Source organism: Mytilus californianus, unplaced genomic scaffold (assembly GCF_021869535.1).
Source record: "Mytilus californianus isolate M0D057914Y unplaced genomic scaffold, xbMytCali1.0.p SCAF_2, whole genome shotgun sequence".
Lineage (NCBI taxonomy): Eukaryota > Metazoa > Mollusca > Bivalvia > Mytilida > Mytilidae > Mytilus > Mytilus californianus.
In genome coordinates, this window is record NW_026262668.1 from 109132680 (window position 1) to 109157467 (window position 24788).

The 24788-nt window shown below is 31.6% G+C and overlaps 1 protein-coding gene across 1 annotated transcript in view; it reads left to right on the top strand.

Annotated features, from left to right (window-relative positions):
* The window catches only part of LOC127730734 (histone-lysine N-methyltransferase EHMT2-like), a 61827-nt gene extending 41553 nt beyond the window's left edge, over positions 1-20274 (top strand). Inside the window, exons 15-25 of the mRNA XM_052239262.1 lie at positions 2976-3080; positions 3993-4108; positions 5327-5365; positions 7196-7366; positions 8175-8319; positions 11483-11560; positions 13584-13699; positions 15966-16052; positions 16634-16712; positions 18560-18735; positions 19316-20274. Of these exons, the coding sequence (XP_052095222.1) occupies positions 2976-3080; positions 3993-4108; positions 5327-5365; positions 7196-7366; positions 8175-8319; positions 11483-11560; positions 13584-13699; positions 15966-16052; positions 16634-16712; positions 18560-18735; positions 19316-19463 (1260 nt within the window). The 3' untranslated portion in view covers positions 19464-20274. The remainder of the gene's footprint in view (positions 1-2975; positions 3081-3992; positions 4109-5326; positions 5366-7195; positions 7367-8174; positions 8320-11482; positions 11561-13583; positions 13700-15965; positions 16053-16633; positions 16713-18559; positions 18736-19315) is intronic.
* Positions 20275-24788: the final 4514 nt, after the last annotated feature.

Below are 24788 nucleotides of genomic sequence, written 5' to 3' on the forward strand. Positions count from 1 at the left end.
ATTTGTTTTGTAAGCAAATTAATATCCATTATTTATATTATCACACAGGTAAACTAATTTGGCTATAAATAGATCTAAGCATGTCTGTGTAGAATCTCCAAACTAAAATCGTATTTGTTATAATTTTATTTCTTTAAATAATCAAATTTATGAAAATAATCATGATTGATAAAATATTATTGCATAAAGTTTACGTTTTCTGAAGACTATTTATATTTAGGTCATAGTTCTAGAGGCTTCCTCACAAATTTGTAAACATCCAAAATAGCGTCCATGACATGTGGTTACTTTTGCACAAGTGAAAATAATATATCTGACAAAAGTCAGATTTCTCTTGTCAAAAGGGATTTATGTTTATATTGCAATAAATTATTCAGAAGGAGGTACATTCAGTTTAGATTATATTTCTGATTCTGTGAACATTTAGAGTTTAATCAAAATTCTCCAAACAGCAATGTCAACTTGTCAACTGAGTCTTGCATATTTTATAAATAAATTCAAACCATTTGAAGTAAAAGGGCATCTAATTCACATTACAAAGGAAGACAATGATTAAAGACAACAATTTATTAAGAAATAGTTCCTTTTATTTAGTAAAAACAAAATCTTCTTGTCTGCAAGATTGTAAATTCGTAACTTCCGGGTCCATTTCCTGTCAGAAAAACATTGAAAATATCTGATTGTGCATGGTTTTGAACAAAATGACCTGAATATTCTTATCCGATTTGCCGATATATTCTTATATCCAATATTCATTTACCCGATAAAATTAACATTAAACATATAGGGAAGGGTTTGGTGTTTTGAAATAATATTACAATAGCCGATATCCGATTAGGTGGAGTCTACTGTATCCAGAAGTAAATTTTGTAAAAAAAAAAATACTGTTTATCCGTATTTTACTCATAAATGGACTTAGTTTTTCTGCCAGTTAACATTACATTCACTCTGTGGTTAAAGTTTTCAAAATTTTAATAACTTTCTTAAACTATCCTGGATTTATACCAAACTTAGACAGAAGCTTTTTTATGATCAAAAGCTAGTATCTATAAGGAAATTTTGTAAAAAAAAAATTCCTGTTTTTCCGTATATTACTTATAAATGGACTTAGTTTTTCTTCCAGTTAATATTACATACAGTCTAGATCTGCAGTTAAAGTTTTTAAAACATTTATTAGATTCATAAACCATCCTGGATTCTTACCAAACTTGAACAGAAGCTTCGTACATTCAAATGATAGTATCTAGAGGAAAATTTTTAATAATTATTTCCCCATGTTGAGTCTGCTACTAACAGCAAAAGTAGGCGAGACACTGGGTTCCGCGGAACCCTTACAAATTTTTATATAAAAAAAGGAAGAGAAAGTATCATATAGCAATACAATTTCAATTAAAAAACTATTTTCTTTATCATGTCTATGAAATTCATTGTTTCTTGGTACTCAATGTATTAGTCCCAGTTGTTTCTTTATATCAAAATAATATGTATTTTTAACAAAGTTTAATCAGTATATTGAAACAATGCATTTCCAAAATGAATACATTTAGCAAGGAGATCTAACAAATAGTCTGTTAATGCGTATGGAATGCATAGTTTTCTCTTTTGGGGTCATTTTTTCTGTCTACTGTGCCATTTGTACATCTGTAGTTATTATCGTAAAAATGCGATTTTTTGTCATATCTGGTCCAGTTCCGATCCGTAGTTTAATACACAAATAATTCAATGGCGGCCAAAGAAAAATTAACGAAAATAAACAATGTTTGACAAGAGATTGGGAATGAATATGACGCTTTTAATGCATTAAACGGATTAAAACGTTAACAAAAGCCAATTCTGATCACTTTCTAAAGAAGTATCAAACTTATTTAGCTCAAAATCAAAATGTTTAATATAGGCTCTCGATAGTCAAGTAGTACCGGAAGGGAAGGAAAATAATTTTTTGAAAGTTGTAAAAACAAAAGACCAAACCTCTTTTCTAAAGAGATAAATCGTTTGTATCTTTGGATTTACATTAAGCAAACATAGATTTCGAATTGTTTATGATTTTCTGATTACATTTTTTCAATGTCGAAATTTGCGATTGGACCACGTGGTATTAGTCATGTCATAAGTGTCAGCTTGGGGTATTCGTATCCAAACAGTTATCACCCAAAGGGCAATTAACGCCTATTTAATCACACTAAATTGCCTCTATTGTCCGACTTTAAGGGATTACAATTAAAGGTGATATAATTTTTATGATCACAAGCGGTAACTAGATGAAAGTTTGCGGACAAGAAAAATAGCATCCTCAAAATAATTATAGCGTCGCATCACGGGAAAAAAATATAGCGTCTCGGTGCCGCGACGCTAAAACAGCCTGGGGAAAACACTGCAAATTATAATAATTGAATTCAAAGCAGACAACTTTCTATCATCAGAGATCTTTTAGAACTTGTTTCATTTTGTGAGTGATTTCAAAGTGTATGATGACTGACCTTTGTAAATATTTGTGTATCGTTTTATTTGTGAATGTTTTGTATCTCCTTATGTGTTTAATTATCATGAAGGTCCCAAAATATGGAGATAGAATACACAATAACAAAGGGTCATACAAAAAGGCATACTGTTCAAAATATCTAGTTAACACAAATCTTATACCGTATCTCATGAATTCAAAATTTTTGACTACACACTCAACCTTGGATAAGTTGAATACTTTTGTCGGGTCCCTTTGACTTCGACATAATGAGGTTCGACTGTACTCTGAATTTTCAATATGTTGAATGAACTTAAATAAATTTAGTTGTAACCGGATAACTTTTTGGATCTGTTAGACACTTACTCCCTGTTTTTTGATACTTTTAATTAATAAAGGGGGTATGCTTAGCACGATAATGTGTGCAACTTATTGTTAATTTACATGTTTAAAGCCACAAAATATTGTGTTAAATCAAACAGAAATGGAAATTGCAAACATTTTATTAACATTACAGGATGATGGTGGCTGGACTCCCATTATCTGGGCATCAGAACATAAGTTAGTTTCTACAGTTAAATTTCTTCTTAACCAAGGAGCTCAGTCCACACTAAAAGATAAAGTAAGCACTATTTAGTAAATTATTTTATGGTGGGGATGAAACCTATATTGTTTAATAGGATTGACATGAAATTAAAATGGTATTTTGAAGGCAGTATTAAGATTTTACAGATGTAATAAAAAAAAGTTTTATGTCTTCAAAGCTAACATGACAGTTATATCTATTCTTATGGCATACCAGTCAAAAAACTTTTCTTTTTTGCATTTGTTTGTATTTAAAATGGTACAAGATGAATTTCTGTAAAGCTGTTGATGACTGATGCAAACGAACAAGACCACTTCCAGTTCAAGATGTTAACATTTTTTAGTTCAGCTTTGCAGATGACATGAAAATGACGCATGGTGAATTTCTGTTAATTTTTAAAAGTTTGATGCAAAAAAAACAAATACCATCACATGAACAAACCAGTGTAAGAAGTTGACATCAGATGTTTTCAGCTTTGTTTGATTTTAAATCAATACAAACTACCTTACATTTACTTTATTATCTTTCATCATTCAAAAGTATATAGTTCTTTATGAATACTGATGATGACATTCATTACATAATGTAAGCAAAGTAAATTTAACATTTATCAACATTCCTTTTGGAGCACATAATTTTAGCCTCAAATTTGTATTGTAAAGTTTCAAAATACTCAGAATTACAGCATCATTGTTTATATCTGCAATCTTCATCATTTCAACATAACTTTTAATTTTAGAATACACAATCTTTCAAATTTAGATTTCACTTGTACATCTTTCTTGCTCTTTCCACTGTAGTATATCGTCTTTCTTGCTCTTTCCACTGAAGTATATTAATCCACAAAACCCTTTATAGATAAAGTGTATTGAGAATGAAACATATTTTTTTCTTCAAGAAATCTTTGTTGTTTTTTCAAAACATAAGAAAAATCTGTGTTTATTTCAGGAAGAAAACACTAGTTTACATTGGGCAGCATATTCAGGCAGTGTAGATATTTGTGAAATGTTTTTAAATGGTGGCTGTACATTGGATGCTCCAAATGAACATGGAGATAGACCATTGTAAGTTTTTAAAGAGTATGTAGGTGTACTGTAAGTTGTTTAGTTTGTTTATATGTGTTTTAATCTACCATTATTCATAGGCAAAGCTAGGCTATAAAAAAAAAACTAGTCATAAGGATTTTTTGGGATAAGTGTGCATGTTGGTCTTTAAAAAAAATTCTAGCTTTAACAAAATCAAAGAGCTCATATAAACCAAATTAAACAGATTGTTACAAATGCATTTCTGTACAGTTTGTTTTCTGCATTGCTTGAGATAATACCCTACTGAACTGTTTATGATTGTTTCTGTATGAAATCTTCGTTTAAGTGTAGGATGATAAGATTTCTTTTTGGCAGTTTTAGTACTTGAGCTTCTGTTCAGTATTTGCAAGCTTTCTTTTATACAGTATAATTTTTTATTCATTTTGTGTAGGTTTTTTATACCCCAGCTGCAGTGTTACCCTTTAATGTCTGCCCTTCGGTACATACAATAAATGGTTTTCGTTCTCCAACTTTAGTTTGCCTCGACCAAATGTTATGAAACTTATACACAATGCTTATTACCACAAAAGACAGATCAAATTTGAATTTGAGTGGCATCACTTTCACCGTTCTAGAGTTATGCCCTTTTCAAATTGAAAAATTGCTGAATTTGTTTCCATTCACTTACTAAGTTTGCTTCAACCAAATGTTATGAAACTTATACACAATGCTTATTATCATAAAACTCAGATCAAGTTCGAATTTAGGTGGCGTCACTTTTACCGTTCTTGAGTAATGTCCCTTTATGAGGCTATATACAAGCGGGGACATCATCTTGCTCCATTTATTTTATTAACTGTTATAAAAAAAAATAAGATGTGGTATGATTGCTCTCCACCAGAGACCAAATGATGTAGAAGTTAGCAACAAAAAAATCACTGTATAGCCCTCAACAATGAGTAAAATCATACTGCAAAGCAGGCTATGAGAGGCCTTGAAACCACAAATGTAAAACAATTCAAAATTGAAAACTAATAGCCTGATTTAGGAACAAAAGAATAAACAGAAAAAAAACCCAAATATTATATACAGCATCGAATTTTAAATTACAGGCTCCTGGCTTGGGACACGTACATACAGAATGTTTAACATGTTAGCATACTGTTTTATTTGAATCATCAGTATGAAATTTGTAATCATAATATTAAATAAATGGAATGCATTCTCAGTTAATTTGTGTATTGTATTTATTTTCAGACATATTGCAGCTAGACAGAATCACTATGAATGTGTTGTGTAAGTATTGGATTGGTTTATAGGAATTCCTAATTTCACTCTACAATATTCTTTATTAAGTAATAACATCTGCAAAATACCTATAGCTTTTGTAGCAAAGTTATGTAATGTAATATTTAGTTATCATTATACTCCAGCAAATTTAAGTTATTTTCTGAAAAACTAAATGTATATCAGGGCTTCCAAAAAATATTTGAGCCAGCCAGAACATTTTTTCAATCCCGTTTTTTATCCCTTTAGACAGGTTACACATAACAAAAGATGGACATAACTATATGATAAAGCCATTAAACTCTTAAAGGACGATAAACTTCATAGACTTTATACTTTTTCAGTTTTTATATAAATTCCATTTTTGACATTAACAATTAGTGCATGGTTCGAACCGCAGACTTAACAAAGTGTATTAGTCAGTCGAGGACCAGCTTTGTAATTTGATAAACACGTTTTCCAGACCGGATATTTACTAGACGATGATAGAAAGCGGAACGGCGATGGTTGTGCAAAATCCATGTATTTTTATCTAGCATTGTTGAGTTTAAGCAGTTCTTTCCACATTATTTCTGAGGGAAAATACTTGAGATGAATGTAAGATAATGGTATAAATGACATTTTTATCGTTTTGGATGAATTCAGACGCATTATTAAATAATTAATATCACACTTGTGCACATGCGCACATTTCTAATATTTTAATCGATGTGCTTCTATCTGTCTAAACTTTTTTACCAACTTTGTTAACTATGATCTTATTGTTTTAAATACGTTTTTCTGATATTCTAAATCTGTTTTGCTAAAAAGTAGTTAGATTTAAACCAGGAATGTTATTAATTTTATAAAAAAACTTCCAAAAAGTTCGATTGATGTCCATTACAAATAGTTTACCTTACACAGGTGATCACAGGTAAATCTCACCTGTTAGACACCTAATTAACCTTGATTTTAATGAGAGTGGATTATAGTAGGGCCTGTTTATAGTGACTCACTTTTATGACTGTAAAAGTTTGGCTGTTTAAAGCACAAGGTCAAGTCAAAATGGTTGATTTTTCTGAATTACATGAACGTTGAAATGGCAAACCCACGTAGGATGTCCGTTTCATGCTTGGCCCAGTCGGACAATGTTTGATAAATTTATATTTGTCCGGCAAATATGACCGTTTTGGAAGCCTTGGTGTACAGAGCAAAAATTATTTGCTAGACAAGACCTACAAAGAAGTCAGCATGATCAAAATTGTAAATTGACATCTTATTGGTGTTCATACCCTCTAATAGAAATGGTTACCATTTACACTTGTCTTGCATCGACAAGTGGAAAAAAGCGAGACTTAGGCGTGCTGTTTCTGTCATCAATAGCATCAACAAAGTATATGTTTGTGATTAGGTCAAGTTTATGGGGAACCACCACTGGTAAGTCAATGATATTTGGTAAGCAGTTGTATTAGCACTGGCACATCTCATTTCCATATAGATTATTTAAATTTCTTGCCATTTCAAAAAGATTTTTCTGATTTTTTTAATCTGATTATCAAAAGTATAATGGCAACAATATCCATACAATTTACAGCAGGGAAATCTGATTTCAAAGTGAGATTGGTAATCTTTAATTGCTCTTTGCAAAATTGCAGTAAAGAGTATAAAGAGAGCATTTATCATCTATAATCAATGACATCATTTTGATTCAGCTTTTGTGAAGTTTAATTGTTGAGATAGATATAATACAAAAAGAGAATATGGACTTAGCAAGCAAATTGCTAATGTTAATGTTAAAATAAAGAAAAGGCATATAATGAGTTGTACATAAAATAAAGTATTTCTGTATCTGTATTGCAGGTTATTTTTAGCAAGAGGAGCTGATGTTGAGTTGAGAAATAGTGAAAATGACAGTCCAATACAGTGTTGTTTGGACGAGGACAGTCAAGTTTGTCTTGCTCTGAAAGTCAATAAACAGTTAAAAGGTTTTGCTGCCAGTCGTACTGGAAGAACAGAAAAATTAATACACAGGTGATTAAAGCAGATGTAAAATCTTTACTCGCTAGGTATTCTTTGATAATTGTTGGCATTTTTATTGAGGAAAATGAATTTCACAGTTCTGACCTGTTAAGCTTGTCAATAAAATTATTTTAAACGTAGTGAAGTACTTCAGTGTTTTTGTAATTTCAGGGGCCAAAAAATTGCTCTGATCATTTATTTTCCTTTCTTTTTAAATATAAAAGCTGGCATTTTGTAGTTTACACTCATTGTTAAGTAAGAAATTAAAGAGGGGGGGGGGGGGGAATGATAATATACAAGAATTGAACTGTTTTTACATAATTTCTTTTATTATAAGAAAAGTGGTTTCTGGATGTCAAAGCAAATATTACACAAGAGATTACAACCTTATTTGGATATATGGTCACATATAATGATTTTGAGGACACTACATCCAAATTCAAGGTCATTGTTAATTAAAATAGGCTGGCATTCGAGCAGAAAAGTGGATCTCAGATGCTAAATCGCATACCACATATGAGTTTGTAACCTTACTTGGATATATGGTCACACATTAAAAGAGGAAGATTCCTATTGATTTTTAAGTAGCTAGGTCTAAGGTCATGGTAATAGTTACTGAAATTTATATTTGTAACACAATATTACTGCCTGAAATTATAAACAAAAAGAATTATTATCTTAAAGTAAACAGGAAAAAAATGTGTTATCTATATGCTTATGCCTTTTACATAGGGGGCGTGGGGTATGTAAGCTTGCTCAATAAAGGTTCTCTTAAATGTTTTTGAGATGTCTTACAATATTATTTCTGTATATATTACAGAGATGTGTCCATGGGTAGAGAGAACATTCCAATTCCGGTTTATAATGGTACAGATGATGAACCCTTACCTACAGACTATCAGTATGTCACTGCAAATGTAGAAACTGCTGATCTTCATATAAACAGGACAATTAGTAGTCTCCAGGTAATGCTTCTGTGGCCTAAATATGAATTTAATTAGCAGAACAAGACCTACTAAAAGTCAACATCAATGAAATCATCAGTCAACTCATTATTGCCCTTGAATGACGATTCAACCTCTTTTAGTGTTTTAGCAGAAACTATAGTAGATAGAAACTGTTAAAACAAACAAAAATAACCACCTGGACAAGATATTAAAAAACGTCACATGACCCAAATCATCAGTTTACTCCTTATAGGAAAGGATTGTTAATATTCTTATTACATTGTTTCAATTTTATCTGCTGAATCCATGAAGTATCCCATGATTATTAATTTGTCAGTTTACTATTGAGCTGCTTTCTCTGTGTTGTAATTGTAACAATTTTTATCTTTAAGTTGTATGAAAAAGTAAGGAGATTTTACTGTTGGGTAATAGTAAGGTTAAAATTCAAAACGATAATATATATTATGTTTTGATTACAAAAATCTTTTACACGTAAGCTATATGTTGACTTGAATGGTTTTTGATAGATTTTTGTCGAGCCTGCAATATTTATGTCGCTCAAGCAAAAATAGCAATAATAGACTCTGTCAGTGGCGTCAACATTTAGGTTCAGTCTATGTTTAAAGTTTTTTATACGACCGCAAAAAAATTTTGTGGTCGTATATTGGTATGACCTTGGTGTCGTCGTCGTCGTCCTAAGACACATTGGTTTTCGCACTCTAACTTTAGTTTAAGTGAATGGATCTCTATGAAATTTTACCATAAGGTTCAATACCACAAAAGGAAGGTTGGAATTGATTTTGGGGGTTATGGTACCAACAGTTAAGGAATTAGGGGTCAAAAATAAGCATTTTTGTAACTTCCAGACATAACTTGTGTGTTAGTGTATGGATCTCTCTGACATTGTACCACAAGGTTCCATATCACAAAGGGAATGCTGGGATTGATTTTGGGGGTAATTGCCTCAAAATTTTAGGAATTAGGGGCCAAAAAAGGGGCAAAAAACAAGCATTTTTCTAGTTTCATGATAATAACTTGTGTGTAAGTGTATGGATCTTTCTGAAATTGTACTACAAAGTTCCATATCACAAAGGGAAAGCTGGAATTGAGTTTGGGGGTAATTGCCCAAAATGTTAAGGAATAAGGGGCCAAAAATAAGCATTTTTCTAGTTTCCATACAATAACTTGTGTTCAAGTGTATGGATCTCTCTGACATTGTACCACAAGGTTCCATATCACAAAGGGAATGCTGGGATTGATTTTGGGGGTAATTGCCTCAAAATTTTAGGAATTAGAGGCAAAAAACAAGCATTTTTCTAGTTTCATGATAATAACTTGTGTGTAAGTGTATGGATCTTTCTGAAATTGTACTTCAAGGTTCCATATCACATTTAGGGAAAGTTGGAATTGAGTTTGGGGGTAATTACCCAAAACATTTAGGAATAAGGGGCAAAAAACAAGCATTTTTCTAGTTTCTAGACAATAACTTGTGTTAAAGAGTATGGATCTCTCTGAAATTGTACTGCAAGGTACCATACCACAAAGGGAAGGCTGGGATTGATTTTGGGGGTAATTGCCTCAAAATTTTAGGAATTAGGGGCCAAAAAGGGGCAAAAAACAAGCATTTTTCTAGTTTCAGGACAATAACTTTTGTGTAAGTGTATGGATCTTTCTGAAATTGTACTACAAGGTTCCATATCACAAAGGGAAAGCTGGGTTTGAGTTTGGGGGTAATTGCCCTAAACGTTAAGGAATTTGGGGCCAAAAAGGGGCCTTAAAAACAAGCATTTTTCTAGTTTCCAGACAATAACTTGTGTTCAAGTGTATGGATCTCTCTGAAATTGTACTGCAAGGTACCATACCACAAAGGGAAGGCTGGGATTGAGTTTGGGGGTGATGAATCATAAGTGGGTTCAAAAAATTTGGGGGAGGGATTTTTTTTTCTTTAAAATTTTCCATTTTAAATTGGTTATTTCTGATTTATATATAAGAGCAAATAATAATGATATGGTTTGAATAGGTAAATTAAAAAATTTTAAATTCTTAGACCACATTCATTCTGTGTCAGAAACCTATGCTGTGTCAAATATTTAATCACAATCCAAATTCAATGCTGTATCAAGCTTGAATGTTGTGTCCATACTTGCCCCAACTGTTCAGGGTTCGACCTCTGCGGTCCTATCAAGCTGCGCCCAGCAGAGCATTTTATTTTAAATATCAATAACTTTATGAAACCTTCATGGAATTTTATGAAATTTGGACAGAAGCTTGTTTATGACCAAAATACAGTGTCTAGAGCAAAATTTTAAAAATATTTATTTTCATTTGTCTGTATTTTACTGATAAATGGACTTCGTTTTTTTTTTTTTTTTTTTTACAGTTAACATTTAGATTTAGTATGAGGTTAAAGTTTTTTCAGTCATCAGTAACGTAGTCAAACCTTCATGGAATTTTATGAAATTTGTACAGAAGCTTGTTTATGACCAAAAGACAGAATCCAGAGCAAAATTTTTCAGTATTTTACTGATAAATGGACCTAGTTTTTTTACAGTCAACAAGTAAATACAGTCTGGGGTTAAAGTTTGTTAAGCATTAATTACTTTGTCAAGCCTTCATAGAATTTAATGAAACTTTTGCAGAAGGTTATTTACGATTAAGAGATAATGTCCGAGTCAAACTTTTGAAAACATATTTTTTACATTTCAGTATTTTTCTGATAGGTGGACTTCGTTTATTACAGTTAACTTTTACAGACAGTCTGGGATTAAATATTTTTGACATGATCAATTTGTTAACCTTCATGGATTGTTAGAAATTTTGGACAGAAGCTAATCAATCTTCAAGACCAAAAAATAGCATCTTAAGAAAAAGTTTGAATTTTTTTTTAAATTCTGTATTTTACTGATAAATGGACTCACTTTCTAAGTCAACATTACACCTTTACACTGACAGCAGCAATTGCAGGCGAGACACAGGGTTCCATGGAACCTCTTACAAATTTATATTACCACCTACAAATAGCATAAAAACAATTGTCTATATGTATACTGTTGAATTTTATGTGAAAAATATGTCCAATGAGAAGTTATCAGTCAAACAACATCAAATACCACAGTTGTAAATATGTATTAGAAGAATTATTTTATAGATGTTAAGTATGAGTTATTATTTTTCTTTACAGAGTTGTCGTTGTTCTGATGATTGTTCCTCTATGTATTGTGTATGTGGTAGAAACAGTATCAGATGTTGGTATGACAAGGTAAGATGGGTGTGTCAATATGACAGGAATGCTTAGTTTGCAGCAAACAAGATATAAAGAGGCTCAGACTTTGATCATGGTGGATTAAGCAAAGTAAAATCTGAATGATCTTATCTATGACATAAGTTTAAGCTCAACTGAAACTAACAGAAATTGATTTAGATTTGTTCTTCAAGAATCCATGAAGTTAAATAAAATCAAACCATTTAGGGATGGTCTTTATAACATAATAAATGTTTTTACAAGGTACTGTAAATTCAGAAATTGTTGTGTGCATTTATTATTGCAATTTTGTCATTTTAGACTAAAATGCGATTTTAATTTTTGCTATATTGAGAAAAATCCTGTTTAGTTCAAATAAAAAATTTCAAAATGCGAGTTTAAATTATTGCGATTATAACCCTGTCTCATTTTTCGCAATAATAAAAACATCGCAATAATTTCTGAATATACAGTACTTTAATTAACCGGAGAACCAATTGAAACTAAACTAGTGTTGTTAATTTGGTGCAGGTTGGAAGTTCAAAATGACTGCTAGCTCTTGTTAAAAATTTGCCAAAGTTGGTGTTTTAGGCTTCTGCCTCTTGTTATAGATTTGTCAAGTGGGTGTTATAAGCTCCTGCCTTTTGTCATAGATTTGCCAAGTGGCCGTTTTATGCTCCTGCCTCTTGTTATAGATTTGCCAAGTGGGTGTATCAGTCTCTTGTTATAGATTTTCTAAGTGGGTGTTTTTGGCTCCTGCCTCTTGTTATAGATTTGCCAAGTGGGTGTGTCAGTCTCCTGCCTCTTGTTATAGATTTGTCATGTGGGTGTTTTAGGCTCCTGCCTCTTGTTATATTCAGTCTCCTGCCTCTTGTTATAGATTTGCCAAGTGGGTGTATCAGTCTCTTGTTATAGATTTTCTAAGTGGGTGTTTTTGGCTCCTGCCTCTTGTTATAGATTTGCCAAGTGGGTGTGTCAGTCTCCTGCCTCTTGTTATAGATTTGTCATGTGGGTGTTTTAGGCTCCTGCCTCTTGTTATATTCAGTCTCCTGCCTCTTGTTATAGATTTGCCAAGTGGGTTTTTCAGTCTCCTGCTTCTTGTTACAGATTTTCTAAGTTGGTGTTACATGCTCCTGCCTCTTGCCTCTTGTTGTAGTTTGCATAGTGGGTTTTTCAGGCTTGCTCCTCTTGTCATAGATTGGCCAGTTGGATGTTTCAGGCTCCTGCATTTTGTTGTAGTAATGCTAAGTGGACATTTCAGGCTCTTGTCTCTTGTTGTAGTTATGCTAAGTGGACATTTCATGCTCTTGTCTCTTGTTGTAGTTATGCTAAGTAGACATTTCAGGCTCTTGTCTTTTGTTGTTGTTATGCTAAGTGGACATTTCAGGCTCATGCTTTTGTTGTAGTTATGCTAAGTAGACATTTCAGGCTCTTGCCTTTTGTTGTAGTAATGCTAAGTGGACATTTCAGGCTCTTGTCTCTTGTTGTAGTTATGCTAACTGGACATTTCAGGATCTTGTCTCTTGTTGTAGTTATGCTAAGTGGACACTTCAGCCTCTTGCCTTTTGTTGTAATAATGCTAAGTGGACATTTCAGGCTATTCTCTCTTGTTGTAGTTATGCTAAGTAGACATTTCAGGCTCTTGTCTCTTATTGTAGTTATGCTAAGTGGACATTTCAGGCTCTTGTCCCTTGTTGTAGTTATGCTAAGTGGACACTTCAGGCTCCTGCCTCTTGTTGTAATACATACAGAAGATCTGCTCAATATATGAGTACAATTTTTCTGAATCAAAGGAATTCAATTTTGCAAAATTAAGGTAACTGTTATGAATTTGATCTGAAGCTCATGCAAGTATGAAGCAAAAATCAGTATCAGCTACTATGGTAGAATGTCAATGTACAAACTATAATTTTGTCATGACAACCTTTGTTATCATACTCAAACTCTTTGACTATAGGCTACATTGCAGAGAATAATTTACTATTGCAGATCAGATTGCATAAGTAAAAATTTTGACATCAAAATATATATTATATTTTAGACATATCATTTAGTGCCAGAATTTAACATGTCCGAGCCTCCATTGATATTTGAATGTAATGTTGGATGCAGATGCTGGAGTACTTGTAATAACCGAGTCGTTCAAAATGGAATTACGTAAGTTTTGACATTGTCTGTCAGCACTAGATATGAATATGTCATGTATATAATATGAATATTAAGAGAATTATTCCAAATAAGTATTAAATGGTAATATGTATATAATGATTTCATGCTTAAACTTCATGATTTAATACTTTTTCACCACTGCTCTAAAGGAGGGGCTGATGATATACTGTTTTATATCTATGTCTGTCCCATGTAATTCCGTCTCATTTTTCTCAGGCACTACAAATCAGAGCTTTCTTAAATTTGTTATCAGTTTTCATGTGATAATGTGGTATACTGTGTAATGCTTCAGATCCATTGATCCTCTTTTTCCTTTTTACTGAATACTTATATATTCTAACACATAATTACTATATATGAAATTTTCGTCTAATTTTTCTAGTTTTCCTAAACTAAAAATTGTTATCGGGCTTCATGACTGCATGCTTTTATGTGTGATGCATTTTCAGATTAATTTCTGATCATCTACCTGTTAACCGATTAATTAAATAAATTGAAAATGGAAATGGGGAATGTGTCAAAGAGACAACAATCCGACCAAAGAGCAGAAAACAGCCGAAGTCTATCAATGGGTCTTCAACAACACAGCAAGAAAATCCCACACCCAGAGGCGGGCTTCAGCTGGCCCCTAAACAAAAATGTGTACTAGTTCATTGAAAATGGACATCACACTAAACTCCAAAACATATAAATGAACTAAAATTAAAAAACTTACAAGACTAACATAGGCCAGAGGCTCTGGACTTGGGACAGGCGCAAAAATGCGGCGGGGTTAAACATGTTTTGTGAGATCTCAACCCTCCCCCTATTCCTCTAGCCAATGTAGAATAAACAAACACACAGCAATACGCAGAGTAAAACTCAGGCCATAAATTAGGAGGCGGTACCTGGTACTTTTACCCTCCTTTGCTACTGATAAGTACCGCCTGAATTCAGGAATTTTTAAATAAGATGTTCATTGCATATATTGAAAAGTACCACCTACAGATAGGAATGTACCGGTCAACATGAAAGATTATGAAACCCCTGAAATTTAAACTCAGTTCAAAAGAAGTCTCAGTCCGATGTCAGAATAGGTAACAAAAGAAACTAAGCAAAATGACAATGATACATAAATTAACAAAGGACTACTAGCAGTTACTGACATGCCAGCTCCAGACCTCAATTAAACTGATTGAAAGATTATGTCTTCATCATATGAAAATCAAGCACAATCCCTCCAGTTAGGGGTTTAGTATCATACCATATCATACAACTGTCTATTTTAACACAAAAGGGCCATGTATGAAAATTTCGTCACATTTTTCTAGGGAACTTCAAATAAGAGCTCCCTGAAATTTGTTATCAGGCTTATGTGATCATGCTTTACTATGTGATGTGTGTTCAGATTCATCACTCATTAACTTCCTGTTTACCAAATTCTTAAGTGAGGGTATCATAAGTGAGCAGTAGCTAACTGTTTTACTTGTTTCTAAAACATTCAATTCAATTCAAAGTTTTATTAAAAGTCAATATTCAATAAACTACATAAACACAAGCTCTAGTGAGCTTCTCAAATCAACTCTTAAAATAACATATAACTATTAAAATAACATATATATATATGCATAGGTTCGAATCCTGGCAAGGGAAGAACAAAAATTTGCTTCCGCAAATTTGTAGATTTAACATTGTTGTGCTGATATTTAGAGTAGTTATGTATATTTTTTTGGTCTTTTGGAAAATGTTGTTTGCGTTGTATTTAGACCCCTCTACAAGAAATTTGTTTTGCATGCACACATATAAAAATTGTGGTTTTTATTCAAGGCAATCATAGGTTTGAACATTGTTTTCAATTTAGACTTGTATATATATATATATATATACATACACACACGTCTTAAAAAACAATGCAACTTTAAAACATATTTGCAGTAATCTTACCTACTATGCAATATTATGGAAGTAATTAAGAACTGCTATTTATAAAAGAAAGAGAAAATGAGAACTTTATTGACATGGAGAGATGTTAACCTGCCCTATTTGGAGACTGGGATTTTTTATACCAAAATCTAATTTTACCTACCTTACTGTTGCAGTAATCTTAACCAACCAAACGCTATTATATCTGAACATAATGTTGCAATGGAATGCTATGATCTCCCAGTCATAAAAGAAATCAAATGATTTCACATAGCTCACAGTAATGCCTTTTTTGAATTTGTTCAGTATGTAACATAAAGTAATACAAAAATGTTATTAAACTGTTTTTTAGATGTCGAATGAAATTAATTAGAACAGAAGGCCGTGGCTGGGGAGTTATTACTTTGTTAGATATACCCAAAGGATCTTTTATTTGCGAGTAAGTATGCCTCATATTCATAGTTCATTTATTAATGATTAGGTCAAAATGTGTGTCTTAACAAATTCAATGATAATAGTTGAGATAAAATGATCAGAACCAAATGCTTTCAAATGTTTACCAATTCCCAATCAACTTAACTGACTATTGCTTCCAGTGTACATACATTGACTATAGTCAGCTTCACATGTATTTATAGGTAAGGTATAGACTCCATGAACCTGAATTTAGAGTCAAAGAAGTGTGATTCATTATACAAAAGTAATGTCAAATAAAACTCCAGGAATAAGACAGTTGTTTTCCATTCGTTTGATGTGTTTGAACTTTTGATTTTGCCGTTTGATACAGGACTTTCCGTTTTAAATTTTCCTCAGAGTTAGGTATTTTTGTTATTTCACTTTTTCCCATATACTTCTTTTAGATAACATTTTTTGATTATTGTAATTGTTTGATTTGATAACCAGGTCAAGAGTACTTCAAATTGTGAAACATCATTAGCATATTGTATGGTATTATGATACATTAAATCAGTTGAAAATAAAGATAAAAGATCAGTCAAAACAATCATTATGTACTTTCAGATATATTGGGGAATTGTTATCTGATTCTGAGGCAGACAGCAGAGAAGATGACTCCTACTTATTTGACCTGGACAACAGAGTAAGGTTTTATTAAATAATCCTTAGTCCAAAAGACTTAATTTTGCATCTGTAATGAGCAAATTTTGCACTGAATAATTAGAATTGACTCCTTGCATTTATTGATTGGATTCTAAATACACTCCAACAAATGCCAGTAGCTGTTTCAGTACCATAAATGAAATATCCACAATTTCTGAATTTACAGAACTTGAATTTTGTTTTCAGTCAAGCTTGATTAATATAAAGAATATTTCAAGGGTATACTGTTTTACCTGTCCATCCATCCGTCAGTCCCTATACTGTTGTACCTCTGTCTGTCCGTCCGTCCCATGAATATTTTTCGTCACATTTATCTCAGGAACTACAGTACAAGGATTTCTGAAATTTGGTTTCAGGGTTTATGTGAGTCAGCTATACCGTGTGATGTGTTTTCAGATTCATCACTCAACAACTTCCTGTTTACCGAAATATTTGGGCGGGGGTATCATCAATGAGCAGTAGCTCACAGTCTCACTTGTTTTGATATGTGCCTGTCTTAGATGGAACTGATTATGGTTTATCAGATTTAAGACAAAATAAAATTAAATTTTACTTGAAACTACATGTATATTGGAATGATAAAAGTAAACTAGCTTTCAAGTTTTAAAATTTTATGACAGTTGTCATTTGCAAGTTTTTCTGCCAGCCATTAGAATGGCTACTGATTTAAAGCCCTCTACAATATTCCATTTAAACACCTCGGTGGTCTCTTGGCAGCGTGTTTGACCCGATTGCAGGAGGTTGTGGGTTCCGAACTCCGGCCAGGTCAAACCAAAGACTAAAATTGGTATTTGGTGTTTCTGTGCTAAGCACACAGCATTAAGGAGTAAGAGCAGCTTTTCAGCTCAGAGTCAGAATATTGTGTCCGGATAATGCCACATATCTTCCTGCGGACTGTTACCTTGTGATCTAGAACGTAAAGAATTGTCAGCGTGTAGGTGTTTAAAGCAGTTTTAATATTCATATTGCATCAATATGTTCTCATCTTGCATATATGCATTTAATTAGCTGCTGAACATTGAACAGTCATCCATCATCTTTATTCCATTTTATTCTTGCAACAATTTTAATATGAATATGATGGGGCATATCATGCTTCCTGGCACACCTATTGATTATAAAAACTTGTACCCTTGAAAGTGTGGTATATATAAATAATCTTTTCTATTTTTATGCCCCCGTCCTGGCGGAGGGGGCATTAAGTTTTACCCTTGTCCGTCTGTACGTCCATACGTCCCAAAGTTGGTTTCCGTACTCTTACTTTAGTTTGCCTGAACCAAATGTTATGAAACTTATACACAATGCTTATTACCACAAAACACAGATCAAGTTTGAATTTTGGTGGCGTCATTTTAACCGTTCTAGAGTTATGCCCATTTACAAATGGAAAAATTGCTTAATTTTTTGTTTCCGTTCTACAACTTAAGTTTACCTCAACCTAATGTTATGAAACTTATACACAATGCTTATTACCACAAAATACAGATCTAGTTTGAATTTTGGTGGCGTCACTTTTACTGTTCTAGAGTAATGCCCCTTTACAAATGGAAAAAATGCTGAATTTTTCGTTTCTGTTCTCTAACTTAAGGTTGCCTCAACCATATGTTATGAAACTTCTACACAATACTTATTACCACAACACTCAGATCAAGTACAAATTTGAGTAGCGTCACTTATACCGTTCTTCAGTTATGTCCCTTTATAACTTTATATGATATGCAAGCGGGGGCATCATCTGTGTCCCATGGACACCCCTCATTTTTTTTTCTATAAACTCATACATTGAGGAGACTGTGGTGCATATAAAGAAAATTTGCTATTTTTTAGGATGGTGATACCTACTGTATTGATGCACGTAGATATGGTAACATAAGTAGATTTATTAATCATCTCTGTGAACCAAACATCATTCCAGTTAAAGTATTTGTGGACCATCAAGATCTGAGATTTCCTAGAATCTGTTTTTTCTCATCAAGGGATATCAAAGCCAATGAGGAATTAGGGTAAAACTATTAATGCATTTATTTAAGCCAGCTTGCTGACATAACTTGTATAAGGACTGTAATAAGTCGCAATGATCATAGATATTAGTGTTCTTTAACACTCCAATTTTAAAACCAAAAAACTACAAACTGCAACAGGAAAACACTAAGTAATGACTTGGTACAGGCACTTTTAGATGGAAAGTAATGAAATATAGTAGATTAAACATGTACATATATTTCTAAACAGATAGACTGATATTAGAGAAACTTCACACGGTTGTAGAATTTTACCGGAGGATGTCCATAAAGAAATATAATCACAGTCCAATTTGTTAAAGGGGAGATAATTTAACTATAAAATCGATTATTGCAATATGTGATAATCAAAAGATTCTTATAAGTGCAACTCCTTCCATATGGCAAGAAAGATGTTGATGAAAATTTTTGAACTGTTGTAGAAAACTACCAGATTCAAAGGAAATGCTTAAAGAAAAATAATCCTTACCCATCATTTCAAAGGGGAGATAATAGAATTTCATGACAAGGGTATCCTTTTTGTGAGTTCACTCACAGTTGTAGTTTGTTTGTTTTTTTACAGGTTTGACTATGGTGAGAAGTTCTGGATGATAAAATGGAAGCAATTCACATGTGCCTGTGGCTGTGTTAAATGCAAATACAACTCAGAAACTATCCACAAAACTATAGAGGAGTATAAACAAAGACACGAAGAAGAAAATATAGATTAGTTTTACTTCCAAAATTGTTTATAGTTCATGATAATTTCAATGTACAAAAATTTATTTTTGTAGCTGGGTTAATGAAATTCTTTGATAATGATGCAATAAATTTTGTTATAAGAACCATAAACTGTTAATGATCATGATAAATTCTGTATGGGATTAAAAATCTCTCATTATGAATAATTTCCTAATCTGGATTGAATAAAAGATTACTTTAAAGTCTTCGAAATTGATACATTTGTGATCCTTATACATATTTGATATCCCCAGTGCCATTAAAAGTATCTGTCACCAACATTTTAGGAAAAGTTCTAAACACTCACTTAGAGCAAAGTATTTGCATTTGGTCAGGATTTCACTTTTATAAAATTTTGTAGCATTTATCTTGGTTTTGATATTAAAATTATACAGAATTGAAATACTGGCTTACTGATCTTGCATTGATTTTCATTTGAGAATAAGTAATTGCTTTTCATCAGGTACTTTCTATACTAACGGGACTCGTCTATATTGACTTAAATAAATATCCGCCTCCTGTGTAAAGCTACCACCCAACAATCTCTGATATACGAAGCTAGTAGTTATTTGCACATTTCTAGGTACATTGTAATTTAATATTTTTAATATAAAATCTGATTAATAGCCAGTTACCATGACAAAAAATATAAGATTTTAAAAGAATGTTAAATTATTAAACTGAGACATATTGTTTTTAAGAATACTCCAGTCGTGCAAAAGGGGTGACATATTGAACAAGATTGCGGCCACTTGAAATTTACTAACTAAATACATCAAAGTTCAAAGGTTATACTTTAAACAGCATTTTGCAATGACAAAATGTATAAAATTTCATCAAATGTTACTTCATTAAACTTGAACCTATAGTTATGAAGAACACTTCGTAAATGTGAAATGATTTGCTATGAAGTCAGCAACTGCACAGTTCTGTCTGCAAATTTTATAGAAATGATTATAAGTGACCAGTCCTGTTAGTATAGACTGTCCCTGTTTTCATTTATAGTTGAAATCTATATATATTTCTCCATTATATTCCAAAACTGGTTGAAACAAAATAAAAATAAATGTTAACCTATTTCACAGATGAGTGATTTATAATAATGAAAAGGATATATGATTTTATAGATTTTTACTAATATTCCTATGCCAAAATAAGGGTTTATATGTGATAAATAGGTTTTGGAAAAATTTTGGAATTTCTTTTGCATTGTAAAAAACTGATCAAAGACACTGATAAAAGTGTTGCACATCTAGATTTCTATAAACAGATATCATGGTGCTATTTATATATAATTTAGATTTCTTTGAATCCATTAAAAATAAGATTAAACAACCCTTTCCTTGTGGGCATGGCTTAAACAAGATATACTAAGTATATGTAAGAGAATGATAATCCCTTTCTTCATGATTAAGTACGAGCATTAGCGAGTACTAATCATGAAGTAAGGGATTATCATTCTCTTACAAACTTAGAATATTGTAAAGTGCTCAAGGCTCAAATGATCTATTCAAGAATTAGTTTCATTGTCAGTGCAATGTTTATAATTGATGCATGACTTCCTTTTTCGGCATGTCATTTATGGATTAGTTTTAGTGATGTAAGGACTTTCTTATCATTTGGGATATATTTTTTAAAAAATCCGTTATAAATATTAGGTGACACAATAGTAGAAAGAAAAGTAGGAATTGGATATGTTTCTTGATTGTGAGTATGAATGTAAATCATGTAATATTTTAGTGAGGAATTATCCTATTTTTTTATTTACATTTTAAATCGTTTAATGCATTTGAGTTACAACTAAATTTTATTTCACAGCCAATATTTTGGTCCGGCTTCTTACATCAAATACTATTTCATTATGTCAGGGAAAAGTTCAAAAATAATGCCTTTAAAGGTTTTTAATATGTTCAAAATTAAATTCCTGTTTTTTTTGTTGTTTTTTTATTTATCGGAATATTAGAAATAACTATTCTTCCCAACCGCTAATCAAGTAATCAAAGTTGGAAAGATAAAGATTTAGGGTTTTTTTTTATCTGAAAGATTTTTTTTTCTTTTTTTGCATTGCTTTAGTATTGTTTCATTTTTTAGTAATTTAAAGTTATTAATATTTCATAATAACATTCACGGTACCAATTTTACTGCACCAGTAAACTTCAACTTATTTTGAGATTTTTGTTTATTTCACAAATCAACTTTTAGTCAGTTCTAATCACTGTGTGATAAATCCTTTCAATCTGATAAATGTGCTTCGGGTCAGTTGTAACTCATATATAGAAACTCTTTGTTTTGAACTGTAAATATACCCAAATTATAAGATAATCTCTTACTAAGAACATGATTTACATGTACACCTATTTTTCACTATTATACTTGAATATCATTTTGACATCAGTTTATGCCTTTTATGTGTAGTGTGTTTTGAAGGAAAACATTTTTTTTTATATAATAAGAGAGTGCTTTTTAATGAAATATATTCATGGATGAACTTGTGCTGTTTTCATATGTAAATTTCTTGGCACATTTGTATTTATAGAATGTATTGCAAACATTAAATCTATCAACTTTTTCGCAGATAGTAATGAAATTTTTGTTGTTTTTAGTTAAGATTTTCACTTGATAAGTTTGTATAGAATGGAGTATTACATTTGACATATATTTGTTTCTTCATTAGGCTCTTAGTCCACCACCATCAACAACATTATTGTATCTTAGTTTAAATATACATGTTTAGTGAAAATCTTACTTTAAATATACATGTTTTGTGAAAAGTAATTATCTTGCTTCTGTAAATATGCTCATTTACTGGTTTCTCTTTCACCTGCTATCTGTTTTTCTTTTATTCGATCCCTCATCCAGGTTAACAATTTTATGTGGGCTACTTGTGAGAAAATTTTAGACTTCAGGTCATTGAACCATGACATTTACCTCTACCTATACGCTATTGATGCTAGTTTGCATCAAGTCATTAGAATATGGTTTTGAGTGGTTGTTAGGAGTATATGTCTTGTAATATAACCTTGACCTTTTTTTTTTACAGTACAATGTTCTTGATCGGTAACTTTGCATGTCAAATAAACTAATATAAAGGTTTTTTTTTAAAACGGTACGCATCTGTCACATAAATGGCTCACAATCCAATGTTAGGTCAGTGTATTTAGGGTCACAGGTATTTCTCTGAAATGGTGCATGCAGGTCAACAGTATTTAGTTCTTAGTATGTGAAATTGCTGTTGGTATATATCCATTCGACATATATCATATGTTCTTGACCTTATTTTATGATCCTGTTTCAGATAAGGTTTTGAGGTTTATTTGCATTCATAATTATACATGAAAGGGCTTCAGTATTTTGTACAAGAATCTGTTATAAAGTGTACATATTTATCTGACAAGTGTTATTAGATTTTACCTGAACTAAACACTTATTCGATCTTTAAAATGTATTCAAATCAATTAGTGCTGTAGGCAAGACATTTCATTGTGTTCTCTTGTTTTATTTTACAGTTCGAAATTAAGCTAGGTATAAATAAATCTATTTCTATATTGTGGTATATTGAATTTAATATATACTTTGTAAATCATGAAATCAATCAGATTTGGCACCAGAATAGTAATAATATTTCAAGGTGCCATATTTATATCAAGTGAGAAAGACTCAGATACAAAATGTGCATATGCTTACATTGAAAAGCTGACATAACATTCCAGCTACTTTTGTTTGCATTGGTATCCTGTATTTTTAAATTGTATTGTCATTTACATAGACTTATCTATTTCATTCATGTGAAAATGTTGCTTTACACTGACTGATCTGCTTGAAATTGTTATGAATTTATCATAAAAAAATAATCTGTAATATCAGAAATATAATGCCCACAAACATTTATGATTTTGGAAAACTAATAATCTGTTCAATATAAAGTACATTTGTATATGGAAAAGGTTAACAAAAATGATTAGTAGTTTAAAACTTTACATATAAAGTATTTTATTTAAAATAGCAAGTTTTATGTATTTATATTAGTTCAAAGTAAATATACTCTTCATTTTAATAACATTTTATTTATAATAAAAACTCGCTATTGAGGTTAAAATTATCCATTAATTGATTAAACTGTAATAAAATTTATATTTACTAATAAAGGATTTGATCCAAGTGATAGATGTTTTTTTTCATTTCTTGCAAACACTTAATAGTTGCATGAAGGTTTTACATGGCTAAAGTTTTTTATCATGATTTTGTGTACATAAGAAATAATCATTTTAATCTAATTAAAGATAAAAATAGATTTCAATTTATCTTGAATTGCATTTGTATTTTAATTTAATATCCATATTGTAGCATTATAGACAATAAAATTTAAGACAAATTTGTTTTTAGTTGTATATGTTAAGATTAATATCTTGTTTGTATATGTAGGACTCCATAAAGTGTGATGGTACTCTAAAGTGCGATGGTCTCAATAAATTGTGATGGTCTACGCTAAAGGGGGATGGACCAATAGGGTAAGGTCTGAGGACTTAAACGTTAAATGTTGGATGCTAAAAAAGTCCTTTTACAAAAGCTAGTATTCTAGGGTATTACATGTGATAGGCTTTATAATTTACAGGTAGGTGTAAGTGAATGTTTCTAAATTGAGAAGACCGACTGTGTAATAATTCCTAAAAAGGTAATTTTGGTGTCACAAAAAAGACTATTTCCTGTAAATGAATTTATAACAATTGGAGGGTATTAAATATTGGGATAATTGGTGTAGCTTGCCATTCACACAGTCTATCAATAATGTGAAAACCCCCCCTTACAATCGTCATTGTAAATTACATATACAAAATTTGTTCATTGTCCGAATATGTCACATTTATTTGTATGAGCTTTAATTTTAAGTGTTAGAGAAAGGTGATGTTCGCCAAGCTTTCTCCTGTTTTGTAGCGAGTACAAATACATGTAATATTTTCCTACAATGTACGAACTTATGTTTTAGTCAGCAATTTATAATTTACGTTTGAAAACATGTACCTTTATTTTACCGACATAAATTTTAATTATCTTCCAACGTCCATTTTTGGTTTGTATAAACGACTGTTAACGTCATAATCCAATTACGCTTTCTACACTCTTGTGGACTTCAGCATATGGAGGCATCACACTTTAGTGTGACCATCGTACTTTAGCGTCCCCATTGCACTTAAAGAGTCCTACATATATACATATATAAGCTTCCAAGATGCAAAAAATGTTTTTGTCTAGAAATGCACACATATAGGTAATGCCAGACATAGACCGTGTTATCTTTAGAAGACTGTTGGTGCCTG